The sequence below is a fragment of the Drosophila yakuba genome, chromosome 3R (assembly GCF_016746365.2).
Source record: "Drosophila yakuba strain Tai18E2 chromosome 3R, Prin_Dyak_Tai18E2_2.1, whole genome shotgun sequence".
Lineage (NCBI taxonomy): Eukaryota > Metazoa > Arthropoda > Insecta > Diptera > Drosophilidae > Drosophila > Drosophila yakuba.
This window is the reverse complement of record NC_052530.2, coordinates 11,563,636-11,591,050: the sequence shown is the minus strand read 5'-3', so window position 1 is coordinate 11,591,050 and position 27,415 is coordinate 11,563,636. Positions and strand designations below refer to the sequence as shown.

The following is a 27,415-nucleotide window of genomic DNA, read 5'->3' as shown; positions in this document are numbered from 1 at the left end:
GTAAATAGATAGATACAGTACAGTCATGGCTAATAGCTCGCTGTTATTGTTGTAGCCAGAGCTAGAGAGCTATTGCTATTGCTATTTGCTATGGCTATAGCGATGGCTATTGTTGAGTGGAAATGCATGCGAGTGAATAATAGTGAATGGCTGGAAAAGCCGTTCGACTCAGACAGCTTGACGCCAATGGCAAAAGCTGCAAAAAAAGCCCCCTTGTAATGATGATGAAGCTTTTTGCAATTGCTGCTCGCTGCTCATACAATGGCAATTAGAGTGCAGTGGAAAAATCCCGTTGTCTGGGCAAAAGTTTAAACAAAAGGGGGCAAAACGCGAAATTACTGCGCTTGAATTTCACAAATTATACAAACCGAATGCGGCGCGTGTAATAAAATCAAGGAAATGCAAATGGCAGTGACTAAAAGACCGCAGATCAGGAGATTTGATGTTTGCTGTTTGCTGATTGTCATTTGCTGTTTACTGATGGAAAACCACATCCAAACAGCCACACATTTTGGCAAGCGGCTTACGACGAGATTGGCAAACGCTTGGTTAGCGGCTTAAAGGCCAATGGCAGGTGCCAACTCATTCGCCATCAATCTGCGGCGCACTCAAACGATGTTGTTGTTGGTGTTAGTGTTAGTGTTGTTGTTGACTTGTCAAAAACGTTGACGAGTCGCGCCAACACGCCATCTAGCGTGCGGTCGGAGCAACAACAATTTGTAATCCTATTAACCCCTTGACTGCAATTAATCAATATTTTGGCCAAAGCCACTTGACCGGCCAGCGGCCATCGGCCAGAACACGATTAAAAACCCATAATTGAAAATTCAGAGAGTCAATGCTTTAGAGCGTACGGCTGGTTACATGCAATTTGCCAAAGTTAATTATTATAATACTTTAATTATGCATTTTAGGGTCTAATTGGTTGGGCCCGGCTAATGACATATCAATCAGCTTATGAAACTCTATATGCTCAGCAAGCCGATGCAAATTGCCAGTTAATCGAAGTGGCTGCTGTTCACATTTTGTGCATTTATTTTTCTGCCAAATTAGTGGCTTTTATTACAATCTTTTTTGCTGTTTTTTGTTTTTTTTTTGTTTTTATATAAATTGTATTCGCGAGTTTTGTTTTGTGTGAATATTTTTATGATATTCACCGTGTGGTTGAAATTTTTTTGTTGGCTGTTTTGCAGCGAAATCTTCAAGGCCATGCACATTGAGTGACTCGAGTTTTTGTGCCCCGATGTTTTCGCTCGGCGATTTTATATAATGTTTTTTCCCCTTTTTATTCGTTCTCTCTTATTTGTTTGTTGGCTATTGCAACCTGTCGCAAATATTTCGACGCATTTGTTATGCTTAGCTTATTTCATTATGATGCTGATGATGGCTGCTGCTCCGTATATTTATAAACGCTGCAGTCATTCATCATCATGCCGGACCAGCAGGCCAGCTAAACAGCTGAACAGCTAAGCAGCTGAGCACCTGAGCATGGGAACACCTGAGTTTCTAGGCAGTTGCGCCCACATGCAGCTCGCTATTGAACAGGAAGTGGGCCTTGAACACCTCTGGCCAAAAGCCATGAGCAGTAAGCAGTAAGCAATGAGCTATAAGCAGCAATAAGTCATAAGCACCAAACACTCTTGGCCAAATCACATTGCAAGGCCAAAAAGCGCGCACACACACACGTTCTCACTTGATTTTGATATTTTTTTCGGCCTGACCGATTGCACACGGCGTCAAGGTTGTTCGCTTATCTTTGGGAGAAAGCGGTTCTACGGGCCATAAAATATTTAATTCCTCCAGCTACAGACCCATCATCAATTGCAACCTGTTCCGAAGATGACGTGATCTTGCGAGTAGCCAAACACACTAAGTGGTAATTTATCATTCGATGCGATGCTGTGCTGCTGCGCTGCCTTCTAGCCAAATCGAAAAGTATCGAAACAGGAAACATAAACAGGTGAAAGGAGGGCCCAATTTTAATTGGATATAAAATGCTGTAGCGCAGCACTCTGTGTGAAAAATACAGTTAATAATACTGGGTCGTAGTTATTATGGCGCAGGTAAATATTTGCCAAAAGCGAATGAACCCCTCGCATTTCGCATTCGCATTCGCATTTAGCATTTAGCATTTGGCACATCGGTTGAATGCACTGTGGCCTGGAAACAGTCGTCGAAATGTGAATCTGAATTATTTATGTCTGGTGGGGCAGCCGAAGGATCTGGGAACTGGGAACTGGGATCTTGGGCTCTGGGCTTTCAGTTTTTTATGAAGGGGTTTGCTGGCTTGTTGCCGGTTGGCGGCTGGCGGCTGACACTTGTTATGCAAATGCCATTCAAAGGTAAACCGGCGAAGAGCGGATCTTGTGTGTGTTATTTGTGTTTTGAAATGTATCCAAAAGATACCCAGCGAAACGAATGTGCGAGCAAACGGGTGAACAAGCGGCTGTCGTCATTGGCAGTCGGATTGCTTGGTTGGCGTCACATCGCCGCTCTGACGACGTTTGCTATTGCTTTCCGGCATTGCAAGTCGCGCACGGGCAGCAAGAGCTGTAGCTACCGATACAGATACCGATACAGATGCAGAAATAGTCGCAGATACTGCGCACACACGGCCGAAAGATACAGACACAGATACATGCGCAGGCACAGATACAGATACAGATACGCTGGCCAGGCAAGCGCATTTTATAAATAGTTGCTGCTGCTGCTGTTGATTTTGAAAAACAGCAACAACAAGTTGTTTGTTGGCTTCTGCGATATTTTTCTTTTGTCATTGCAAAATACGAAAATACGAAAATACAAATAAATACAAATTTTTAATACGTACTATAGTCGCCACACAGAAGCGAAATGAGAAAGAGATAGCCGCTGAGCGATCGTTTTCACGACGCTGCCGGCGGCGGCATTGACCGCTAGAATGCAATCAACCTAGTCCAAGGCCAAGTGGCCAGCGGTTTTTATTTTATTATTATGATTATTATTAGGCCCCGGAGGTGGGTGCGAGTGTGCGCGTGAGTATCTGTGTGCCATTCGCGAATTTCACGACGCTAAAACATTCAGCTCGTAAATGAGGTTCTTCCTCATGACTAATTGCTGCGGGCATTGATTAACACAAGACTTCCAGGAACTGCATTCGAACTTTCGGTTGCTAGGTGGATTTTCCAGCTGTTTTTCCCCCCATTAGATAGCAGCGATTTTTGCCGACTAAGAAAACCGTTTTTAATGCATTGTTTGCACAAAATTATTTGTCAACCATTTGTGATTTATGCTTTTTGCTTAATTGAACTCCATTTTCGCACCGGAATCGCATAAAACTGGCGGATATGGCCCTGATTTATGCAACTGTATCTTTGTATCTTTCGTTTTGCAAATTGAGTGCCCGCCGAAAGCGTAATTCATGAATCAGAAGCGACGGGGAACGCGATGGGGAGTGGTTAAACCAAGAAATAAACTCGGATTTGGCGGACTCTGGCTGTCTAGACACAGCCAAGTGTCATTATGCTAATGAAAACAATCGAGGCTGAAGGATCAAGCATACTTTTGGGAGCATGAACCCCGCGGCCTGCTGGATTTAGGATTCATATGGTTGGCGGGGAAGGGGTTTGGGGCAACTTTCCAATCCGGTCGAATGGTTGAGAGGTTTGGATTGAGACGGCATTTATTTTGCAAAAACCACAGCGCTGACATGTCAAGGTTTTACTGCGCTCGCACTGCCCACACGGATATGTTCAATAATAGAGTTGATAAATGCAGATAAGTGGTTTCTTATATATATACGTATATGTCATTGTATATTCTTAAATGGTTGGTATTGACAAATGTGCGTTCTACTCACAGAAGGCGATTAAAGACATTAGCCTGTCCAAAGCGCGAAATTACTCACCTGCAATTAGAAGAGCGAAATGGAGATGTGAGTTGGTAATGCGGCAATTTGAATAAGAAATCTATTTGCATTTTGCATTGCAAATGCCGCTTTCAATAATTATGATAATAACTGGTTTGCTGCTTTGCTGGCTTGCAGCGCTCAGCGCGGCCTTTGTGGCTTTGTTGGCTAAAAATCAATATATAAATCAAATATTGCTCATACGCCACGGCAGCCAGTCGCCATTCTAGTGCAAACAATCACCATAATGATGATGGCGCACGCAATGCACAGGTTCTGCGTTCTGCGTACTGCGTTCTGCCATCTGCCATCTATTTTATATTTTTCTTCGGCTTACTTAGCACGTTACTTTGGGGCTGCAACTTTTCCAATTACGCGGAGGCAGCCGAAAAGTATAAATTGTTGCTCGCTGGGAAATGTCACGCAAGCTAACCTTGAAACCTTATCGATTTGCTGGCAAACTCAATTTGCAATTCGCTATTGCTGTAGCTACTGCGTGTAATTGGCCGGACTTAATTACATGCGAAAGTCTGGAGTTCGAGATGGGAATGGGTATGGGTATGGGTATGAGTATGGGGATTTGGAGAGCGTGGGTCCGGCTATAATTAAAAGCATTCCCGATTTAAAATTCGCCTTGGGCTTCGCACTGGGCTGGGAAACTGGGAGCTGTGCACGAAGGGAGCGAGAACCTGCGCATGGTTTTCCCCTGCGTGTGGCGCCATTCTCGCGAGAGAGAAAGAGAGAGAGAGAGAGAGAGAGTGGAAAATGCGCGGGAAACCCGAAGCGTTATTTATGACGACCCACTGAACCACTCCGATGACGTTACTGCTCCTCTTTTCCACTTTTCCACTTTTCGCTGGTGGAAATTCAAGGAAACGAAACGAAACGAAAGGAAAGGGCTGCGTGGGTTTTTCGCCGCAACCCTTAAAAGTGTTGTCCATATTGATTTTCGTCGGTGTGTGTGTGTGTGTGTAGAAGTGGGTGGGCCTCTGCCGCTGCCGCTGCCTCGGTCGGCTTTTCTCGTTTTTCATGTCTGCCCTGACCTTGAATACATTTGCAATTGCTACATGCGCTGCCAACTTATGTGTGCGTGTGTTGCTGTTTTCTGTGTTTGTTTGTCGGCATTCTGCCTTTGCCGCTGACTTTGCCCAACTTTTCCGCTTATCCGCTTTTCCATTCCCCACCCTTTGCCATTCATCTCTTTTCATTTACTTTTTGCCTTTGGTCAGAACCCCATTGATGGGGGCTTTCTTCGGCAGCTGTATTTGTTGTCATGACAAATTTGGTATGCAAAAATAAGCAAACAAAAACGAAGAAAAAAAAAGCGAAATGAAGGCAGAGATATTCTGTCATGTTTGCTGTTTAGGTGGAAATGAATTGGCTCTGACTTGTTGCAAACATTGTGGAGAATTATTTGTTTGCCAACTTGTACCGAAAATGTGTTGATTTGCGTTCGCTGAATGAGCTTTAAAAATATAAATTATGACCGCACAGCTCTGCTGGCTTTCTATGCGGTGTGCGGTATGCCTCATGCACTCGCAGTCGTGATTTATGGTGAGCGAGATATATGGCATATACATATCTTATTATTCTTCTGCTTCGCATCCAAAAGTGTATTTGTTGAGCTTGACTTTCCCCTCCCCCCACCCCCCGCTGGCCATTACATTAAGCCAAGTGTTGTGGCTGCTCCGCGCTTTCTGCCCTGACATTGCCGGCATTTGAATTTTAATGCAGTTTTGCTGCTTCCCGCCCACAATGGCCTCGCTTCAGCGACTGTCATCGCGGGCGAGGGGGCGCGGAAAGGTGCGGGGGAAAAGTCGGTGGTTGCCTATCTATATATTATCATATATGTATATCCCACATATATGTACATGTGCCAGTATGCAGAGCATGTAACGACGCAGAGAATTTTAAGCTGCGAGGCGTGCCAACGTCGTTGCTCTGCTTTAATTAAGCCGGCCTTCCACTTTGCCGCCCCTTTGATCCGCCCCTCCGCCACCCGCCTCCCCACACCTCTGACCCACCAATGAAATGCAAATGTCAACGAGCTGTTGCTGTTGTTGTGGCTTTTCCGCCCACGCCTTGCGCTTGTTGCGCACACGAAAAGAAAAAGATCCATCACAAATCAAATCAACGCAATCGATGTTGCATTTTAATTTAATTCGAGAAAATTACTTTACGGCTCTCAGGATTTTATAATCAAGTGGAAAATTTAAATGCAAATCTACATAAAAAGGGGTTAAAAACATATAAACACATATTTCAGAATTAAAAGAATTAAGGCCTTATTAAAAGTACGTAATATCAGTTAGCAAATCAATTAAAGTTCTAAGCTGAAATGAGTTTTTGATGTGATACATACACTGTGTAAGCAAAACCAGATTTATATGCCACGTGCCCTGGTCCGTGGCACATTATCTATCAGTAGCTGCAGTTGCTGCCACCGGGCAATAATTCCCAAGTGAAACAGAGTGCACAGGTGTGTGTGTGTATCTGTGTATAGAGATCATTTGTTTGGCAAACCCCCACTCACAGTTCGCTGTTCGGTGTATAGTGTATAGTGATGTAAGCAGAGCACTTGGCACATCCATTGTTTGCCGGGGTGCATTTGTTTTCCCACTCGGCAAACACCCCCGCCCCCTTGGCAGCACTTGGCACCCCCGCCACCCGCTGGCACCCCTTGGAGCTCCGCCCCGATCAGCCAACTAAGCGTATAATTAACGAAGATTGCCATATCAAAAACCAAAACAGAAAGCAACAAAACTGCGCCCGAGAGCGACTTGCAAATGAAATCACCTGGCGGCCTGAAGTCGCTGCTGCCGCTTGTTTGGCTTTTAATTATGGCGACTGCGGCGACGCCAACAATAAATTTTTGTTATAAAGATATACATATATGTACATATGTGTGTATATAAACATACTGGTATGCCAAGATATGTATGCTTGAGGGGAAGGAAGGAGGGGCAGGGCAGGAGGTTCGCACGTTTGCATATTCATGGCATTTTGCGTTATTAATTCATTTTGCGCAATGCGAAAATTAATTAGCCATGAAAAGTGAATCGACCGCAAAACAATTCCAACGGCGATGCATTCACATTTCCAAATTGTTTGTTTTACAATTAAGAGAAGAAAGCACACAATTCACCGCAATACAGCACACCGCACACCGCATCTTCACTACGTTCAAGTGAAACGCTCTGATTTATGGTTGATACGTATCCAATCCATCCACTGGTTTGTTTGTGAATGTGTCTCATCCGAACAGCGAAATATATGGAAATTTAAGTATGAGCGAAAATACATGTGTTGTCATTAGCCAATGATTTAGCCACCGAATAAATCTCATAAATATTATGTGCTCTATCCGCCGAATGCAGCTCAATATAAGCGTCGTTCGTGGGGAATAAATTAAGGCGTTTTAAATTAAGTGGTTTTCGGCGATCAATGGCTTTGAGATAGCATGCTGACTGTGGGGAAGTGGGCTTTAATTGGCCGTGATAAGCAATGACATCAGCCGAGCGGGCTTTCTTCAGGCGGAAATGCAATATAAATAGCTGTGGACCAGCACAATTTGTGGCCAGAATTGCCGTTTTCCATTTTCCATTTTCCACTTTTCGCTTTTCGACGACGTCAGAGCAAAGCAAAAGCAAAAGCAATAGAAAAGCACAGCAAAAGCAAAGGCAAAGTATGGCAAGTAGAAAAGTGCATTGGTGTGCGAACACGTGCCGTTGCACCTCCCAACCCTCAACCCCTTTTCTCCACCATCTTTGCATCATCCCCACTTATCTGCCCCTGTGCATGTGGGCGTGTTAGTGTGTGTGTGTGAGTGCGGCGATTTGAGCGGAAGTGAGTGAAGTGAGCAAGTGCGCATGCCGAAAACGAGAGCTGCACAGCGAGATGGAGAGAGAGAGAGGGAGAGAGGGAGAGCGAGCGAAATGCACTTTCATGGCTAGCGGTTGTTGCGCAACATTCGCTTTTTGCCGGCCGGCGCAATGTGTTTGCTGCAACAGTGTGGCATCCGCATCCACATCCGCATTCGTGCCACTGTGTGCGGTAACCTAGAAAACTGCACACGCACACACACACACACAGAGAGCATGTGTGTTGGTGAAAAAGTACAGCCACGACAACAGTTGCAAGGGCCGCCATTTTGTTGTGTACCGTTACCCGGAAACTAGGCCAATTCGCCGGGCTGCCCTCTTTCGGCTCTTTGCACTTCTATTATTCTGCTGATCTAATTGTGACCCCTCGGAAAAGTCTTCTGTGAGCGAAAAGGAGGCGGGGTGGAAAAGTGGGCGAAAAGTTGTTCGCTTCTGGCAAAATGAAATCGAAATGAAAGTGCAGTGCTTGTGTATCTCTTTTTCTCCTTTTTGTTTTTTTGTTTTTCGGCTCGTGGCAAACGTTTGCCAAAAGATGTTTCGCAAACATTTCGATTGCATGCCGCTGACCACAATGTAAGTCGCCCAGAACGATTTGTTCTTGTCGCTGAGTGAATAATGGCACAGCGGACTTAGCTTTGGCACATTCAAAATGAAATGGTTTTCTACAAGATCCCCATTAAAAGACTCTCAAAAATTAAAATCCCCATTCGAAACTACTAAAAATATGAAAGGAATACAATTATTTTGTACCTCATACCTAAGAATACGTTTATTAGCTTATGGCTGCACTACTTATCTGAGATCTAGATCAATCACAGCCTCTCTGCTGCTGGCTGCCAAGATTTGTTTGCCGATTACGCGGCCTTTTTCCCCCTTGATATCTATAGTATGTGTATTGTGGTGTGCAAGTGCACATATTGAATCTGGCCATAAGCAGAAGGCTGGCAAAGTGTGTCAGAGGGGCGAGCCCCAAGCCCAATGCCAAATTCCGCATTCGATGAAGCGTTAAATCTTTTTTTTTCTGTTTTTTCGGGCTTTGGCAATGCGGATGACAGCGGTACAGTGGCACTGCAGTTACACGCGATGGGGAAAAACCTAACTTTGCGGTGGTCTTTGGTCGCTTTTCCCGTTTTTCGCCCGCCCGCTCATTTTTCCACCCATAGGTGTAGTGTGAAGAAGTGATGACAAATATAGCATGAAATGGCCAGGTTAAAACTGCAGCAAGCCAGAAACCGAGAAAAGCAACAGCAATAGAGCAGCAGCACATACATACAAAAGGCAAACGGAAACGAGGCCAAACGATGAGCTGAAGCTTTTGGCTCGAGTGTCCGCTTCGTTTTGTTTCGTTTCGTTTTGTCACCTTGAACATGAAAATTGGCGCTGCATTTGTTGCTCTGGCCGTTTTCCGCTTTTCCGTTCGCCATTCGCCGTTTGCCGTTTGCATTTGCACTTGGCACAGATCTCAAACCCAACTACGACCACTAAATATGCATTTTTCCAATACGAGCGCTGCTAACTGCGTATGTGCAAATATATGTGCTTTTATTGCATTTCTGTTTTTCTGTATTTATGTGTATTTCTGTTTTCCTTGCTCCCCCACATTGCCATTTGCCTTAGTCACATTTTTGCAATTATGACAAATTTATGAGTTCGTTTCTCCCACACGCACGAGTGCTTCTTTGTGTGTGTTTGCATTTCTAGCCACTCCTGCAAGTGACTTTCTGACTTTTGACGGATTGAGGCAGCCATTTCCTTAGCTTGTTGAATGCAAAAGACGTGAGGCATTCGTCAACTGAAGCGATACGTTCAAATGGCGGTTTACATACAACTTGTTCCTTATTTTTAGTAACATTTAAAAATGCGCATTCCTTTCAGGAATTTCCCCATGGTTGTAGATGGATTTCTGTTGTCTATCAATGGATACACTACATAGAATGTACCCATTTCGAATAGATGATTAATCTATCACTGTCGCTGGTCAAACGAAAGGTATTTTACAAGAATTTAGATAAGATTGAGCGCAATTTAAAAGCACTTTTTCTGCTAATGCCCTTTGCTTTTCCATCGCCCCTCGATTGATTGCAGTTTCCTGGTGCTTCGAGGCGTAGGCTGCCCGGTTGTCAGTCAGTTGCGCTGTCATTTATTCTGCTTAAGGTGTAATTACATTCGTGCCCAGCTGGTTCGCTTCTCAGACATTACTCATACGCCCCGTGCCCGTCGCCGGGTTGCCTAATCTACCAACGCAGCCAAGATGTCGACACTTTGGCCAAGTCATTTGCAATTGTTAATGCCCCACAAATTGCACATCGGCGGCGGTGAAGGGGGCTTTAAAAACCATACATGTTGGTGAGGGGAAGAGAGGGCGTGTGGGAGGGTATCAGTCGAAATGGCTTTTAGCAGCACAATTAAGTTTCAATAATAACTCAATAAAGGCGAGCGGCAAAAGGTGAGTGGTGAGTGGCAGAGCCAAGAAAAATGACTTATAGATAAATTTAAATCGCTTCCTAATCAGAATTCAAGGTTAGCAGCCATATGAGTGAAATTAATACACACGACTGCGATGCTGATGCTGACGTCGATCTATGGGCTATGTACCAAGTGCCAATTGTTCAGTTCTCAGTTTTTAGTTTTCAGATTTCTGAGGCTGCGGCTGCGGCTGAGGTGCTCGAGAGTGTGTGGTGAGTGAATGTTGACTCAAGGTTGCTGCAGAGCCCCTCAAAGGCACTCGTATGAATTTTAATTAAATTCTGCCATATTTCTGCGCTGCTCGGTGCCGCTGTGCTCTGCTTTTTGGTTTAAAAATAATTTGCAGAAAGTTAAGCGAAGACACGCGAAGGAAATAAGGCAAAGCCAAAGCGCAGTTGAGGTGTAAACGAAAATCATAAATATAAATTTAAGCTTGTTTAAAGAGCGGCAGCTGTTTAAAAATAAATGGAAATGCAATTGCAGCGCTGCTGCTCGCTGCACTTAAATGAAAATCTCGCTAAAGCATTTCATTGTATTAATTTGGATTCATTAAAAGTTTTAAAGAGATATATTACAAATATAATAATTTTTAGTTCTTTAAAAATCATTCACAAATTACTTCATAATTGTATCATTTAAGCTAGTGTTCAGAAATTTTAAATCAATAATAATCCATGAAATTATAAATTACTTATTGTTATAAAAGGATTTGACTGCTGTTCCCTTATCTTGAGTACTTTCTAAACCCCAATTTGAGCAGTGTAAGTGTTGGTTTTTGAGAGTGTGCCTCCTTTTCTGCTGCCAGCTGCAAAATACGCGCACATTTGTCAGAAAAAGGCCAAAAGCGGCTAAGCCAAGGCTCACACAGACACGTGTGCCGCGCCATGTTGGCTGGCCGCGAATGCAGTTCCGCCGCCCTTTCCCCTCCCCTCCCCTACCACCGCCCCCCCCTCGACCACCATAACTGCTAGTGTTTTAGTTTTTCTTGGTGTGTGTGTGCGCGCCAGTGTTTGTATTTGTGTTTCAACTGTCAGGCGTTGCGAAAGCTTAATGCCAGCTAACCGCAACGCCGCTCATCCGCCCCTCTTCAGCCCCCCTGCCTTCGCCCCCTTCAGACACACAGTGTAAAACCCCTCGACGCCGCCCCTGAATCAACCGCCGCGCTGTCTGCTCGGTGCACTATAATTTGCCTGTTTGCTTTGGCTTTGCCGTTTTTGTTGCCTTTTGATATTATAAAACAAATTAGACGGAAAAAAAACTATGCTATACTGCTAGTTGGAATTTGAAAAGTTTATACTAGACTAGCCAACTAGAAGGAGAGGGCAGATAGATAGTGAGCGAGAGAGAGAGAGAGAGGGAGCATGGCGTGTGCAATTAGCCGCAACTACAAAGTGAATGCTGATGCGGCTGTGTTCTCAAAGGGTTTTGGCCCAATTAAGTCACGAAAATTCTGGGGAAATTCATTCAGAGAATACATGAGAATTAAGCAGAAGAAGCAAAGCTGGACGGACGAACGGACGATCTAGTCGAGTCACTTTTCCCAACAGTTTGTCACCGCAAATTGTTGGCTCTGATTGCTTGTCACATGCCATCGTGGCAGTTTGCGTTTTAATTTCCCCTCCAGGATTGACTTGTGGCCTTCCCACTCGAGCTTGAGCTTTCCTTTGGTGGCCATCGCGAACTCCGTGAGTGTGTGATGTGCCCGGGAAATTAATGGGCCAACGTTTAACCACCCATTGCGGTTGGGATTGGGGTTGGGGTTGCCATCGCCTTGGAGCTTTGCCTTTGCCATTGCCTTTGCCTTTGCCGTAATGGGAGTGCAACTGCAAAAGGGCCTTGATTAAAAGGCAGGCGGTTTGGGGGCTGTGGCCCTGATTGTCACGGGTGGTGGCGGTAAATGGTAAATGGCAAATGGCAACTGGCGAATGCACATAAATCTGCATTTTAAATAATAACCCGCACGATGGCGGTGACGAAGATGCAGCGAGACAAAGGCCACAGTGAGTCGGCCCTCTTGGTGTTTCACTACATTTTAAATCATTCCATTTGAATCGCATGACGAGCCTGAGCACTGAAGGTTAATCATCAATGCATCTGGCAGCAGCGAGCCGCACGCGCTTCAGTGCGTATGAGTAATGTCGGTTGGATGCCATTACGTATGCGCCACGTGGACGCCTTGAAGATCTCCAATCCACTCGATTCGCTTTTCGATTCGGGGCGAGCGCATTCTGATGCGGCACATCACACAGCTGACAACTGACAATAATTGCGCACAATTAGACATTAATTGCATTCGTTCTCAGCCCGGCGATCGTGCATTTATCCAACCCTCCAACCATCCATATATCAATCTATCTATCTATCTAGCTATCCATCCATCCAGCTGGCTTGTGTTTTCGCTGGCCAGCGAGCTTCGAGATGCAAGATGCGGAAATGCGGCATATATCTTTTCAATTAACCAGCCACGCCTTGGCAAAATAAACTTTGCATTGTGCTCGTTTGTGCATTTGTTTGTTTCTTTTTTTCAGCTCAGCCCCCGAAAAACGGTGGGCGTGGTCGCCTGACTCTGACATAAATTCAAATGCGCACTCCCGGCCACAGACATTTAATTTGTTTCTTCTTTTTAATTTTTTTTGGTTGTTTTTTGCTTTTGTAGACTGACGGAGCAGGAAGTTTGACGCTTTGGTCAGCTTTTTCGGCTGCGTTGTGCAACAGGTATGTGGAAAGTGAAAGTGCAATTGCTGGCAGCAAGATCCGAAAACGTTTGACTAATTGAAACGGGTGGAAAATTGATTGGGCTAAGGCGAGAAGTCAAGTCGTCATGGGGAGTCCGGTAAATTTCCAATCCTTATTTATCAAGTCAATAGATTCAGCCCTAAGTATGAATCATATTGGCTGGGGCAATGGTCATTGCTCATTCTAAACAGCAACCTTATTGACTGTATATATGAGTGTATATAAATGGTTTACATAATGTATAAAGTATTGAATAGATTCCAATACAAAATATTTCAATCAACCCTTTTTGGCTTAGTGTATTCTTTCGGTGTGGCTTGGGCTTGACGTCGTGTAAATAAAACATATACCACCATATGAAAATCTAATCAGACTTTCAAGGTTAACATATTCTACCGCGGCTGCTGCTCACTTTGATATTTGTTCCCAGTTATGGATGTTGTTGTTTTTCTGCTGCCTTTGCCGGCTGCTCGTTTTTAGGTTTTTGTTTGTTCGCTATTAAGAGCCCTTAAAAGCTCTAAACGAAATAGCCAAACACACGAGCGGGCGAGAAAGCGTAACTAGTTGGGCAAACAAACGGCAGACGGGCAGAGTGGCAGAAGTTTTCTAAGGGGGGCGTTTCTGTTCGTTTCTGTTCTGTTCGTTTCCGTGCTGGTTTTCAGTTGCGTAAGTTATTTGTTGTTTCTCTGTTCAGGGCTGAGGCCCTTAAAGTTCAAACATAATTAATTAAAGAGCCCAAACTCTCGGAGTATGCCTGAAAATCGGTATCAAATGGCTGGGGGTTATTGATTTTGTTGAATTTCGCCGTATGTGTGTGTGTGTGTGTTTGCCAAGTTAACGAGCTGCTGACATTGCCCTTTTGTGTGATTGATGCGTTGCCATTCTCTTGGGCTTGAATCATTCTCGACATTTATTTGATATTCTATAATACAGCATGTATTCTTTTGCCGGCAGCAGCAGCAGCAGAAGCAGCGCTACATTGCGTATGAGTAATGGGCATCAAGCATACGCCGTGTGGCCGTGCCAAGAACAGACCGACATTTACATAATTATGGCAATTAAAATCTATACACAAAGTTGCAATTAAAATGCAACAAAATGTCACGCTCCACCGCCGGTAGCCCAGATTCTTCTGACCGCATTCTTGTACACCAATCTATATGCTATCTATATAGATATGCTTCTTATGTTATATCTAGATTTTGGGCCTTAGAGCGAATCACCCACCTTTTTCTTGCGCTCCTCCTTGAAGTCGATGACAATGCCCTCGTCCGACGTGGACACGGATGTTGTGCGTATGCGTGCGTTGGCCGCATCGTGGGGCGACATCATGTTGTGTGGGCTGTGGTGGGCGTGGCCGTCGTCGCTCAACGGCGGCGATGGGGAGCCGGAGCTCCAGGAAGCCGACGAGCTGCTGCCGGGACTCGAGCACTTGTCGGCCATTGCTGGGATGAAATGGTTAAAAATTAGTTAGCTCAACGTAGGCGGGGTCAAAAGGGGGCGGGACAGGATCATGGGAAGATGGAGGATGACCTACAGCCATGCGGACCCTGCAGCTTCATCGATGACAGAATCTCGGCGGCACGGCATGTTTCCTCGTAGTTGCTGTAGTCCTGGTGATCGCTGGGCGGACGTTTCCGGGGACTGCAAATATAGGATGGGAAATACAGATGGTTTAGTAAAAAAATAAGTATTTCAATTGTTATATAAAATAAGAAACTGTTCATTGCATTGAATGAGACTTATACTCTTGCTGGCCTAGTTCTATTTATAACCGATTTTAGACGAATCAATTCCCGCTTTGAGCATTGACCCAGATAGCGATTCTTGATTTTATCAGTCAATCTACATATAGAAGCTAGAAACTGGGCGATAAAGATATACATAAACACGCAGGCATCGGCGGCATTTGCTAGACACATCAAAGCGACCGCCCATCGTTGTTGTAATTCGCACAACAACAACCACAATACGTCGAGGTCTTTTCAGCGATAATCGCTTCGAGCGGCATTTCAATGCAAAACATAGCAAAACTATTTTTCCATTTAACTAATTTCTGTGGCCACCAAATTCCGCCGCCCATTGTCTGTGTGTGTGTGTTATTGTTACGTCATTAATTGGCCTCACATTTTTTGAAGCGACGTCAAATGAATTTCAGCCAGTGGATTTCCCAGTTCCGATGGCTTTCCATGCACTGCCATGATGCCATGATGGCTTTAAGGTGGCTTTAAGGTGGCTCTAAGTTGGCTAACCTTGGCGCAACCTTCGCTGGCCAAATCGGTGCAAAATCCTTATGAACAGCGAACGTTTGTGATGCGCAAACATATAAATTTGAACAAAGGCAGCCGTCAACAATGGCGGGATCCTTAAATGCATTTAGAGATTGGCGGGGGATGACCATAAAGACGCGACGCTCTCATAAATTCAAAACATTTGAAACGGAAAAACTGATTTGGCATATTTGCCATAATCAAACAGAGTGCACTCCACCCCCCGCCCTTCTGGCCAAATCATTTAAGCCAAATGGCGGCTATTGAGACAAGTGGTTTAAGACTTTGCAAGGGATTCCAACACTTGCTGCGTGCCAGGATTAAAGTCGAGGAGCAGGTGGCGGTGGTTTCTTTAGAAGATGGAGCGCTAGTGCAGCAGGCGATTATTGATGCCCAGAATTTTTGGTCAGAACGACTCAACTATGCTTATCTACTGGCCATCTGCTTTGGGCCAATGCACAAAATACAGAATACAAAACAGAGAACAAAAACAGAAAACACAAGCAACTCGTGCCGGCCAAGCGACTCACCATCGCCATTGTGCAATGAGAAAAGCCGCGGGCATTTGTGGCCAAGTCTGCACTTAGCCAAATGCTGTCTCCTTGGCCAAAAGAGCTGCGCTGGGCCGTAAAACTTTATTACTCGGCTACCTGGTTTTAGCCTTTTGTCTAATGCAACAGCAATGGCAAGAGCAACAGCGCTAGCACCATCACCTTTTGCCTGGATTTTCGTCCCAATTAAATTTACTAAACTCAACGATAAATTTCTGCCGCAGATCGTTGCTAATCGCATAAAAGTAAATTCGCGCATAAATCGCGAATTTCCCCCATCCGTGGAGAATCAGTGCTTGGTGTGCTGGATTTACCCTCTGCCCCCCCTCCTGCCCTCTCCCTCATTTTCCAGCTAGCCGGCCGGCAAAAGGCGCGTGCCTGTCGGTGATGCAGCGGGGGGAGAGGGGAAGGAGGGTTTTGGCCTGGCCATCACGATGTGGCCATTTTAATGCGCACAATCCGTACCGTTAGGCCGTTTGCTTTCCGCCCCATTGCGCTGAGCTGGAAAAACTTTAATAAACTGCAAGCGAGCGGCTGCAGTTGCAATGTTGATGTTGCATTGTTGATGCTGCTGCAACTGCTGCAACTACAGCAACTGCTGCAACTTTGACCGCGTCTTTTGAATGCCTTCTCGGCCTACTCGCCGCTGCGTGGCCGCACGTAAATTGCCCCAGAGCGCGTGATTGAAATGCGATATATTCGCGCCCGATTTCGGGCCTCTTGAGCCTGGGAAATGCTGTGTTTTTCTGCTGTCTTGGCCATTATTTGGCCACGTTTGCTGGCCGCAATCAACACGGCAACAGTCGCGGCGGGAAAAACAAGAAAGCACGAAAGCAAGAAAGAAAAAAGAGGTGTTGAAAGCAAAATTACATTGCGGTGTCAGGAAGTGAGAGATGCGATATGATATGCCTGCCCAGAGAGTCGGTTGTTTGCATGTGCCGGCGAAATTAGTGAAAATTGCATGAAATTCGCTGGCTGCAGCTCCATTTCGACTTGACTTGACTTGATTTGCAGTGTGGTTTGCAGTTTGCAGTTTGCAGTTTGTAGTTTGCTGTTTGTTGTTTGCAGTTTGCAATTAAAGCTTATTAAATTAGCCACGTGCTCGATATTCGCTTTTGTTTTCGGGGGAAACGATGACTTTCACCAAAATTGGCCAGGGAAAGCGCAAGTGCGAGTTAACCGGAGACAAAGCGACTCCGTGGTCTGCAATCTAGCAAAAAAATAAAATAAAAAACAAAAAGGCCCCACAGATATCACCAATCGAAATCGAAACAATTTTCAAGTGTAATTTATACGCAGGCAAAAAATAAATGCCCCGCAACCCAAAAACAAAACACAAAAAGCGAACAAAAAGAACCAACGTCGTTGGCTGATTTCTGTGATTAGAGCGATGGTGGTTTGTTGTTTTTTTTGTGCCAGCAACTTCATTGAGGTTTTTGTGTGCCTTGTGAAAGAGCTTTTAGCTTATCAGTTTGCACGATAAGGGGCAAGATTCTATGGCCCATATCTGCGCTTATTCAAGCCAATGTCAACAGCAACAACAAAAGCGGAAATGTTCATTCGAAAAAGAAAAAGTAAGGCGAAGAGCAAAGAAAACCCACTGAAGGTAAATACAATTTGGACAAAAGGAAATCGTGTAATGACAAGTGTTTTGGCCCCAAAACGTATCGATGCTAACAGCATTGGTATTTTTATGGCATGCGAACAGGAAGCGCTCTGGTTTCACAACTTAACCAGTTTGCAGTACGACAAACGGACAACGGCGCGTATGCGCAATATTATTCAAAATCTTCCATTTACCATAAGCGAAATGAAATCAAAACAAATCGCCACAGACATGGCACATTCGTACGCATTTTTATTATTCAATATTTTGTTGTGCCTACATTTCTGTTTCGTTTTTTATGATTTGTTATTTTTTCACCGCCTTTAGTTTATACTATATATATTTTTGCCCATGACGTTGCCAGACGAATCGTGTGTATGGTGTCTGTTTTTTATTTTGATTTTATTTTTGGACAGGCCGAAAATCAGACAAGTGCCTGGGATTGTTGTTAGCTGTTGTTGTTTTCAAGGTGTCGATGTTGTTGTTAGTTTTCTAGTTGTTTCTTGGTTGTTTCTGAGTTGTTTTGCATTGCGTGCGGTGACTCAATTTGACCCCCGCATTTCGTCTCTCTGGGAGTTTTTCCCATATGCCAAGGCATTTTGCGTTCAGTGTTCAGTTTTTATTTGTTTATTTTATTTAAAGAAGGCGACCTCTTTCTGCTGTTGTCCCTGCTAATTTGGAGGTTTCATTTTTGTTGTATTATTCGTATTTTGTAGCCCTACCCGCCGCTGACACACATAATTTTTGCTCATTTTTTGCCTCAGCCCGCTTCTGCTGTTTTGTATTTTATTTATTTGTTGTATTTTTTGCGAATGGCGAACAATAAAATTGAGTTAAGCAAACAAAAGCCCGACTTTTGGGGATGTGGTGGCCTTAAAGCCGCCGAGTAGCGCCAGCAGGCCAGACGGAAATTTGTGGAGGTAAACAAAACAAGCGGCGGCATACCAACATTTTTGCAGGTGAAATACGCGGCATTAAATCGAAAACAAGCGCGGTGCGGTGCGTAACAGTAAAATGTGTGTGCGTATTTCTCGAGGGGTTTTTCAGCAGCGGCGGGGGGTTGGGGGGTACTTTTTGGGGGAGGGGGCTTTTAACTCAATGGCGCAGGCGTGTTTTTGGCCAAGTCGTCTGGTGCCGGCCGCTTTATCATCCCCATTTTTGGCCGCATGCGTTAGGCGTGAGTATCTTTCTCGATGCTCGCCAGTTGTTTACTTTCGGTTTATTTTGATTCGGCGGTTACCGCTGCTAATTTTTCACAGATAACGATGCCAAAACGTCAGAGTAGGCGTAGTAAATAGTTATGCTGAAATGGCTGTTTCTTCTTTTTTATTTTTCTTCTTTTCAAACCGGTGCGTAGTTTTTTATGGCGAGGCTATTAATTATCTGGTTCGTTTTTTTTTTTTTGGCTTTCGCGCGGAGCACGTGCTTTTTGCTGATTAGTTTGAATGGAGCTGTGCGATTTGGTAAATGGCTGGATTTCTCGGTGCTTTAAATCTTGGGATTGGCCAACTCAATTAACATTTAAAGCCAACAAAAAGGTATTATCATTTCATTTTACTGCCGCAACAGAAGTAGAGAAACAACGGGAACGAAACCATCTGAACTATGGCAAAAATCTGAAAACGAAGCACTGGAAAATGGAAAATGGGGGGAAAAAAACATTTAACAGCTTTCCTTTCTTGTTGTTCATTTTCGGCGGGGTCCACATCGTTTACATAGCCGAATGGCGCTTTAAACATTTTTTGTCTATTTGGGTTTGTTTTTTCCTGATAGCCCCTCGGATTTCCCCCCACCAATTCGTGTCCCAAAGGCTCCACGCCTTTTTAGAGGCTCATTTGCACAAATTACTAGCATTGCGACAACGGCCAAGGAGGCAACAACAATGCAATTGTCTGTGGCAACAGCGGAGGCCAGAAGGCAAAGCCAATACAAATACCAATGGCAAAGCCCAAGCCAAAGCCAAAGCCCAAACCCAAGTCTAAGCCAAAAAGGTAGAGGCGGAGAAAAGCCCAAGAAGACATTGTCACCACATTCCGGCAACGGAAGCCAGCCGGCGGCCAAAGCAGATTGGCTATCGCCCCATCGCCACATCGCCCCATGGGCCCAGTTCCCTCCCTTTCCTTTCCAAACCCCCTCTACTTAATGTCCCTGTACACTGCGAAAAAGGACGAACTTCTGGTGGATCTATTTTCAAATGTGCATGGCTATAGAGATAGTGTGTGTGTATCATGTTATCAGTTAGCCAAAAGAACCAAATCAACGTTTGAAATGAATTTCTTTCGGTGCAGTTGTCATGAATAAAAATCGTATTAATTCCGCGCCAATGTCGATTCTGTTTCAGCCATTTGGCGTTTGTTTCTACCTCCGTTTTCCTTCCCAATTGCGATGTCGCCGACAGGAGGCCTCAACTTGAACTTGAGCGCCTGAGTTGAACCGAGCCGAGTTGAACTGAATTGAATCGAATTGAATTGAACCGAGCTGAGTTGAGCCGAGTTGAGTTGAGTTGAGCTGAGGTGTGCCCGGTGGGCTTATTAGAAATGCGCGGACATGAGCGGCTTTTCCTTCGGCGGCTCTTTTGCCAGAGGAGAAAAGCGGAAAATCGGAAAAGCGGCAGGCGCGACATGGCAGCAGCAGCGAGCCTACTTCAAAGTGGCCTGGCCTGGAGTTTTTCCCCCGGGCACTGCACCTTGCAGCCATCGGGTGCCTACTGTACTTGTACTTGTACTCGTCTAGTTGGCGTACTCGTACCTGGCCCAAAATGACATTAGCCATGGCCAAATGTTGCTGTCGGCAGCCATTTCCATTCCCATTTCCATTGCCATTTCCACTTTCTATTGTTTGTGTTTTTCGGGAAATTGATAAATCGGCGAAATTCAATTTGAAAAGTTGGCCAGCGAGCGAATGAGAGGATTTCCTTCCTTTCCGCCAATCATCCCACTCGAAAGCGACAACACCAACAGGCAACAACCATCAGCGAACAACCAACGGGCAACAACTACCAACAACTACGAACAACTACCAACAACCAGCAGTTAGTGACAAGAGCAATAAGCGTGTGACAGTCGAAAGGGCGTAACAAGCTGCCAGTTGTCACCGGGCCATGGGCATTGGTCTAGAGACGGAAAGGGGATGTGGATGCAGATGGGGATGGGGATGGGGCTGAAGTTGGGGCTAAAGTGGGACTGACACACACCTGCCACTGGCAAAGCACTCGAACGCATACAAGCGAGTATGTGGGCCGCTCGTGTGTCGCCTCCAGCTGATTAGCATGCAGAGCGCCAAGCGTCAGGAAGCGTCGCTGCTGCAGTTGCATTTGTTGCAGTTGTTGCTGTTGCATTTGCTGCTGCAACAACTTAGCGGTACTTGACTGACCAGCCAGCAGCAGACCATGGGAATTGCCCACTGTGTTCATGTGAGAACAGTGGGCAAATGGCTGCCACAAATGAGGCATTATGGCTAAGAGACTTGGCAAGAACAATCATATAAAGTATGTGGCATTAAAGAAAATGAACCATGCACCATTACTCGTAGCAAACTCATAGCAGTTAACATTAAAAAGCAATAAATCTATTGTGACTAAATTATATATACCTGTCATGTTATCTAGACAGCAAAGTATAGTATAGCACTTGATCACAGCCGTTCTCAAATTCGAATCATTAAATTCCGAGACAAAGACAACGTGAGCGAATAAATCCTGAGGGACCACTAAATGCAATGCTAGCAAAAATAATAGCTGTCTTATGCTGCAATGCTTTCCACATTGCTAATCAATTAACAATGTCAATTTCAATTAAAATCCTCGCCATTGGCCCACCATGCGAACACATACGAGTTGGCCATACGTTTTGGCCCAGTCGAAGCCGCAAAAGCTGGCGGCAGTGGTACGTGCGTTTGCCTTTACAGTTAAGTGGCCACTGCAGCACAGTGCACTCTCGCTAAATGGGTTGCACACACGTAGACACCACCACTGCGAGAGACAGTCCCAATGCCCCCATCAAAGTGGAGTCGTCGCCTGCATTTTGATGACCCGCCTGGCCAACACATTTAATTCAATTAACAAATCGCGACAAACAAGCGGACACTTTAATTAGCCGAAGGAAGGGAAAAGCGCTGTGGGAAAAGCGAGCGAGGAAAACGCTGAGCTTAACCTTAGTTAGCCAAGTGCCTGATTTCGAGCCAGTCAAGGTGAAGGCGTTGCCCATTGCCATACAAATTAGCCAAAAGCCAACGTGACACGACAATTTGACGGAATCTTGTGGGTCACCGAATGCAAATGGAGGTGGAATGACAGCGCCTTGGGGTCCCAGGACACGAGACCCAAAACCCAAACCCAAAAACCAGTGCTAACCCCAAACTCTAATTGACACGGCCCAAAGAACCGCTGCATGTGGCTCCAACTTGCAACTCGCAAGTTGAAGTTGAAGTTGAAGGAACTGCAATGCAATTGCCATTCTGGCAATTCTGGCCACCGCAGGCCCGGCGAAATAAGCCAAATCACAGCTGAATCGGCTAGCTGGCAGGCTAGAAATCTGTAACTGTAACTGGAAATTACAGAGCTCTTCGTTCAAACCACTGCGGTTTGGACTTGAAGTTGCATTTGGACTGCCTTTCGGCCGGGCCAAATGACTTTTGAGTCGGAGTCCGAAGTGGTTTCGCAGTCATTTGCTGTCAGACATCAGTGCCAACACCCGCAGCGTTTTTGCCATTTCAATTGGAAACAACTCAATCAAATTGCCTAGACCAGGTCGGTCATTATGGCCCCTTTACTCCTCCTTTTTGGCCATTTCCTTGGCTTTAGCCAGCAATTGCGGCTGCAGAAGGAGAAACAATTCAATCTAATTTTTGTTCTTCGAAATTTGCGTTTGCATTTTGGCCGCAGTGCAAATGTTGCGTGCACACTTCAGCACTACTCCCATACTATATACTCGTAGTTGGTACTCCGATCTCTGGCCACGCCCCCTTCCGCCGGCCTCCTTTTTTCGGTGGGCCATAAGAGTGCACGTTACACTTTATGGCCTGCGATCCAAAAATCGGCACACCAAACGATGGCGAACTTTAATTTATGAGCAACTGTTGATCATGTTGCCGTTTTAGTTCGTTTTCAGTCAGTTTTCGCGCCCCAGCACTCGCGATCTGCACTTTTTATTTATTTGCTAGTTAGCTAGAAGTGCCAGAGTGTGTGTGCCCATTTCCAAGTGGACAACACAAGTAGCCGGAGCCACTAAAATTTACTAGCTGACGAAAATGGTACGAATATGCGCCCATTGGCCCCCTTTCCATCCGCATCCATGCCACTCAATGTGCCTTTCAACAGATTGTTTCGCCCATTGAACGTCAACACATCGTCGTCTATATGATTTTCAATATGCTTTTCCACATGGCAGAGGGGGTGTGTGGAAATGGGAGCTTTTCTGGCACAGCCTATTAATGCATTTGGGCATAAATAATGTTTTGCGAATTACGTTTAAATGGAGATCAAATGTAAATTGAATGCCAGATTAAAGGGAGCAAATGTCTCGGGGTAGCTGCATGAAATTCGCATTATTTGCTTTACAAATTACGATCTGGCCAAGTTGCAAAACCCACTGACCACAAGACACAACAACACTTGGCCCGTTCAGGTCCAACTGAAAACGTCCACTTTTCGAGGGAATTCATGACCCTTCCGCCAAACCGCATCGATTCGGATTCCTTCGCGGCACGAAACTCATTCTTTGGCCAAATCATAAGCAGAATGAAAAGGGTAAAGACAGGCCCAAATGGAAAATGTAAGCTACACTGACAAAAACAAACAGATACCCAAGAATAAATCACATGGCAGTAGCATAGAGTTCTATTAGAGCTTAGAATGCTAAAGTATTAAAGCTACTTAGGCTGCTGATATGGTAAAATTTCAAATTGAAATCCAACATTTTTCTCTCTGTGCACAAACTGCAATGGCATTTCGGCTTTTCGCGTTCCTCGCTCTTTTTGCATTTTGTTTAGCGCTGCGATTTGAATGCAGAAATAAAATTTTACGATCAAACAAACTATTCGTGCAGAACATTGGGAAATTGTGTTTACGTTCATTGGAACGGTGCATGGGCAATGGATACCCCTGCTTACATATACAGGGTATGGAGGGGTCGAGTTCCGGGCAGGGAGGGGGTGCATATGGTATGCCATGGCATACTATGGCATGGTATATATAGGTTATATGGTCCCTGGTATTGGAGTGTCTCTCCTGGTCGGGTGAATGCGAAATGCGAATGCATTTCAATAATTTGCCGTCGAGGGGCCGTCGCTTAGAAAATTATTATAAATTTTGTTCTCTCCCCTCCTGCTGAACCATCCCCCCTCCCCCCTTGCACACCCACAACTTATTTTGTTGCTGCATTGCCATTATCGTTGCCTTGCTGCTGGCTTTGTTTTTGTTCTGCTTCAATAATAATTTTGACCCACTTTTGCGCTCGACTTGACTTTTTATTGTACTGAAATTAAGTATTATATTTTTTTTTCTGTTTTTTCCTCTTTTTGCGAGCGGTTCTGCTCGACTCTCGGCGTATTTTTGAGGGCAAGACAAACAGTCGCTCATAATAATATTTGTACATAGTCTTGCCAGCAGCAGCAGCAGCAGCAGCAGCAGCAGTCGTAGAAAACAAAGCTAAATTAAATACGAGACAATGCAAAGAGAAATGAATAAAAAATAAAGAAATAGAAAAACAACTGGTAAATATTTTTCAAGTCTCGGCTAATTGCCGCTGCCGGCCAACTTGGATTTGAATTCTGTTTTTTCCAGCACCCAAACACTCATTTTTATATAGACTTTGCCGTCATTTTAGTCGTGCGCTTTCCCAGTTGCTATTGCTAATTTCTTGACGTCACCGCAAACGTCGTTGTTTATGCAGCCTTCGTCACTGGATTTTTCCGCCAAAGGGTGGCGAAAACGCTTCTCAGCCAATTTGCATTGGAAATCGCTATCAGATCGATATTAGCCATGACTGATACATTAGTTAAAGCCGTAGTCAATTTGGCTAATTGACTTTAAGACATAGTTTTCGTTATGTTTTTCTGCCCAAGTGGAACTTGTTGAAAATTAATTTACAACTTGTTATTGTTGTTCTGATTTTGTTGTGTATTTTTTGTTGATTTCGTTCTTAATTTTTTTTGTTGTGCGCAATTTTGTTTTGCAACGGTAAACTTGTTTGTAAAATTATTTATATTATTATTGCTGCTGCTGTGTTGTTGGGCTCTGTGTGTTTTTGTGCTGTTCTTTTGCTTTTCTTTGCACGCTGCCAGTTTTCCCATATTGTTTGTTTTTGCAATAAGCAACACAGGCGAGTGCAGCTGGAAAACGAAGGGGGGTCGAGGTGGGGTGGCAAGTGGGGGATACTTTGCTGCCCCGGCGGCGGTTGCTGTTGTTAATCATTGCAATTACAACAGCAGCAATAACACAAAAAAGAGGGAAATACAACGACAACAACATAGTTAACTATAACTGAGTAACCTGGCCAATTGACGCTTACACGCTTTTATTAGTCGAGTGCGGGAAAAGTGGGGGGTTTGGGGGTGGGGGATATGTTCCATATAGATGGGGTCTGTCGTCCACTCGAGCGTTAAAAATTAGCACTGACGCAACGCACTCGCCGCGTAAATTGACATTTACGCGATAATTACGCGCTTATTATATTTATTACCACTTTTTTCCGCATTTAATTCGCTTGCATTTGTTCTGTTTTTCTTTTCTTTTTTTATAATTTTTTTTTTATTACTGCTGTATCATTATGCGCTCTTTGTCTGTCAAGTGCAATTGCAGTGGCTTAAAATGGCTGCTAATGAAAGGTTGGTGAATCGGATGCTTGGCCATCAAAGATGATTTGCAGCTGGATTTTCCAAGCTGAGCTCTAAGAAGTGCTCGGATGCATTGAAAGGTATGAATCAGTCGAATAGTAGTCAATTTAAAATCAATCACAACTTGTTTACCCGGCGAATTAACTACAGAACTGTTTACACAAACTATCATCAGTTTGCTAAACTATGCAAATGAATAATAATAAAAAAGCGCATTAAAAACCCAAATTCCGCGTGCGAGAAAATCACATATCAAACTAACTGGTGGGAGTGGGGGGGGTTTTACTGGTGGGGGGAGGGGGGCGTTTGATATTACGTCGCATTACGCGAGAAGCGCGTGTCACTCGGTGGGCGGGCAGCGGGGGCGTGGCCGGGGGCTTGGGGAGCGGTTCTGTGCAAGGTGAGCGAGTTGTTATCATTACACGTGTGTGTGAGTGCCGTCTCCCTCGCTCCCGCTGCCCCCAGATGGCATATCAAAACATAACGAATATGGAATATGGCGACGATAGACACGCACACAGATACACACGCACACACACACACACGCAGACAGACAGCGAGACTCGAAATCGCGAGAGCTTTGTGCTTACAGCTTATTTGCGTATCTGTGTGAGAGCGGGAAAAAATGCTTCCGCATTCGCAGGCGGCTTTCGAAACAATAACAAAAAAAAATACAAAAAAGCACAATGAAATAAAACCGAAGGGGCAACGAGCAATGATAAACTAAACTAACTGAAACTGCGGCAAAACCACCGGCAAATGGTCTCCTTGTTTGGTTTCAGTTTCACAACTACGGGGCGTCATCCCCCCGCCATTCCACCTATGTATACGAGTACAATGTGCCACATGCCGCATGCCACATCTCGCGCTCGCCGGCATTGTAATTAATTAAATTAAACTGGCCCAGCGACTCGCGCTGAACTCAATTGAATTTTATTTGAATTTTATTACAAGCAACGACACAATGAAACCGAAACAGCAGAAGCAACCGAAGGGAACTTTGTATTTCCTAGTTTTCCATTTTTGTTGTATATTTTTTTCGTATTTTTTGGCAACAGCAACATAAGCTGTAGTTGCAACACCAGCCGCAACAGTTGCACAGTTGCAGGCGGAACAGCCACATTGCCGCCTCACTGTGGATTTAGTTTTTCCAGCTGTTTTTAGTTTCGACTTTGGATGGTCGGCTGGCATTTGCGACGCAATTGAAGTGGCCCCCTTTGCCACCAAGCCCCATTTTCCTTTAATCCCCCCAGCGAGACTCCCCTCCCTCCCCCTTTCAGCCGCACACCCCTGGCTGGACATGTCGAGCCATATTTTGCCGTCTGCCTGGGCTTTTTGTTTTCAGCTCCCAGTTTGCTCTTTTCCACTTTTTTCATTCTTTATTTTGATTATTATTGTTATTATTTTTATTATCAATTGAGAACGTGGCCGGCATTCAGCGCTGATGTTGCTGCTTTTTGCACACTTGACTAATAGTTGCGACTGTGGCGCGCGAGGCTTATCAATTGGAATTGAAATGGAATACGCAACCATCAGTGGCGAGTGACAATCGCTCCAATTGCAAGTCGGAAATTTAATGCTCTGCACTTGTCGTCACTGAAATGGGGCCAAGGGACTAGACACACACAGTCACACTCAAGTTTTTCCCCCAAATGTTAAATCACTTCAATAAAAGAACCTACTTCTGACCTCATTTTCCGTTGCATGGTAACACTGGGAGAGGGGATGCTAATTCGAATTGCCTGGTCACATTTTTGGACTGTATAAGAAGTCGGAATACCCTCTCCGGTCAGAAACTAAAGTTCCCCGTTTGATTAGAGCGTTCACTTAGACTATGACACCCGGTCCCCGCACCCGCCCCCCACCGCCTGCCTTCGTAATCAAATGTTAGTTTTTCGTATTTTTTATTTTGTATTTTTTTGTTGTCGCCGCCGCCGTCTTTAAGTTCGACGTAGTCGTCGCGACGTCTGAGCGGGTAGTAATTGAAAATTTGAATTATTTTGCAATCAGCTGTCGTCCCAGTGGAAAGGGGCATTGTGAAAGCCGGCAGTGGAGCAGCGGGTGGCGAAATGCGGGGGGTGGTGAGAACTCTTTATGTAAGTGCAGTTAAAGCGGCGTCTATGCTAAATAGCTGGGCGTGGCCGGTCGAGGGCGCAGCTGGCCGACAAGACGGAGACACAATTTTA

The 27,415-nt window shown here is 44.9% G+C and overlaps 1 protein-coding gene across 5 annotated transcripts in view; it reads right to left on the bottom strand.

Annotated features, from left to right (window-relative positions):
• The window catches only part of LOC6536455 (zinc finger protein 704), a 124,817-nt gene that overhangs the window by 38,789 nt on the left and 58,613 nt on the right, over positions 1-27,415 (bottom strand). For 4 of the 5 annotated variants that reach the window (XM_002097000.4, XM_043207166.1, XM_043207164.1 and 1 more), the window contains exons 3-4: positions 14,507-14,613; positions 14,197-14,414 (exon numbers count right to left, since the gene is read on the bottom strand). In XM_002097000.4, the coding sequence (XP_002097036.3) occupies positions 14,197-14,414; positions 14,507-14,613 (325 nt within the window). Of the gene's footprint in view, positions 1-2,822; positions 3,887-14,196; positions 14,415-14,506; positions 14,614-27,415 lie in introns of those variants that run through there. The other variant, XM_043207167.1, reaches the window with a different exon arrangement.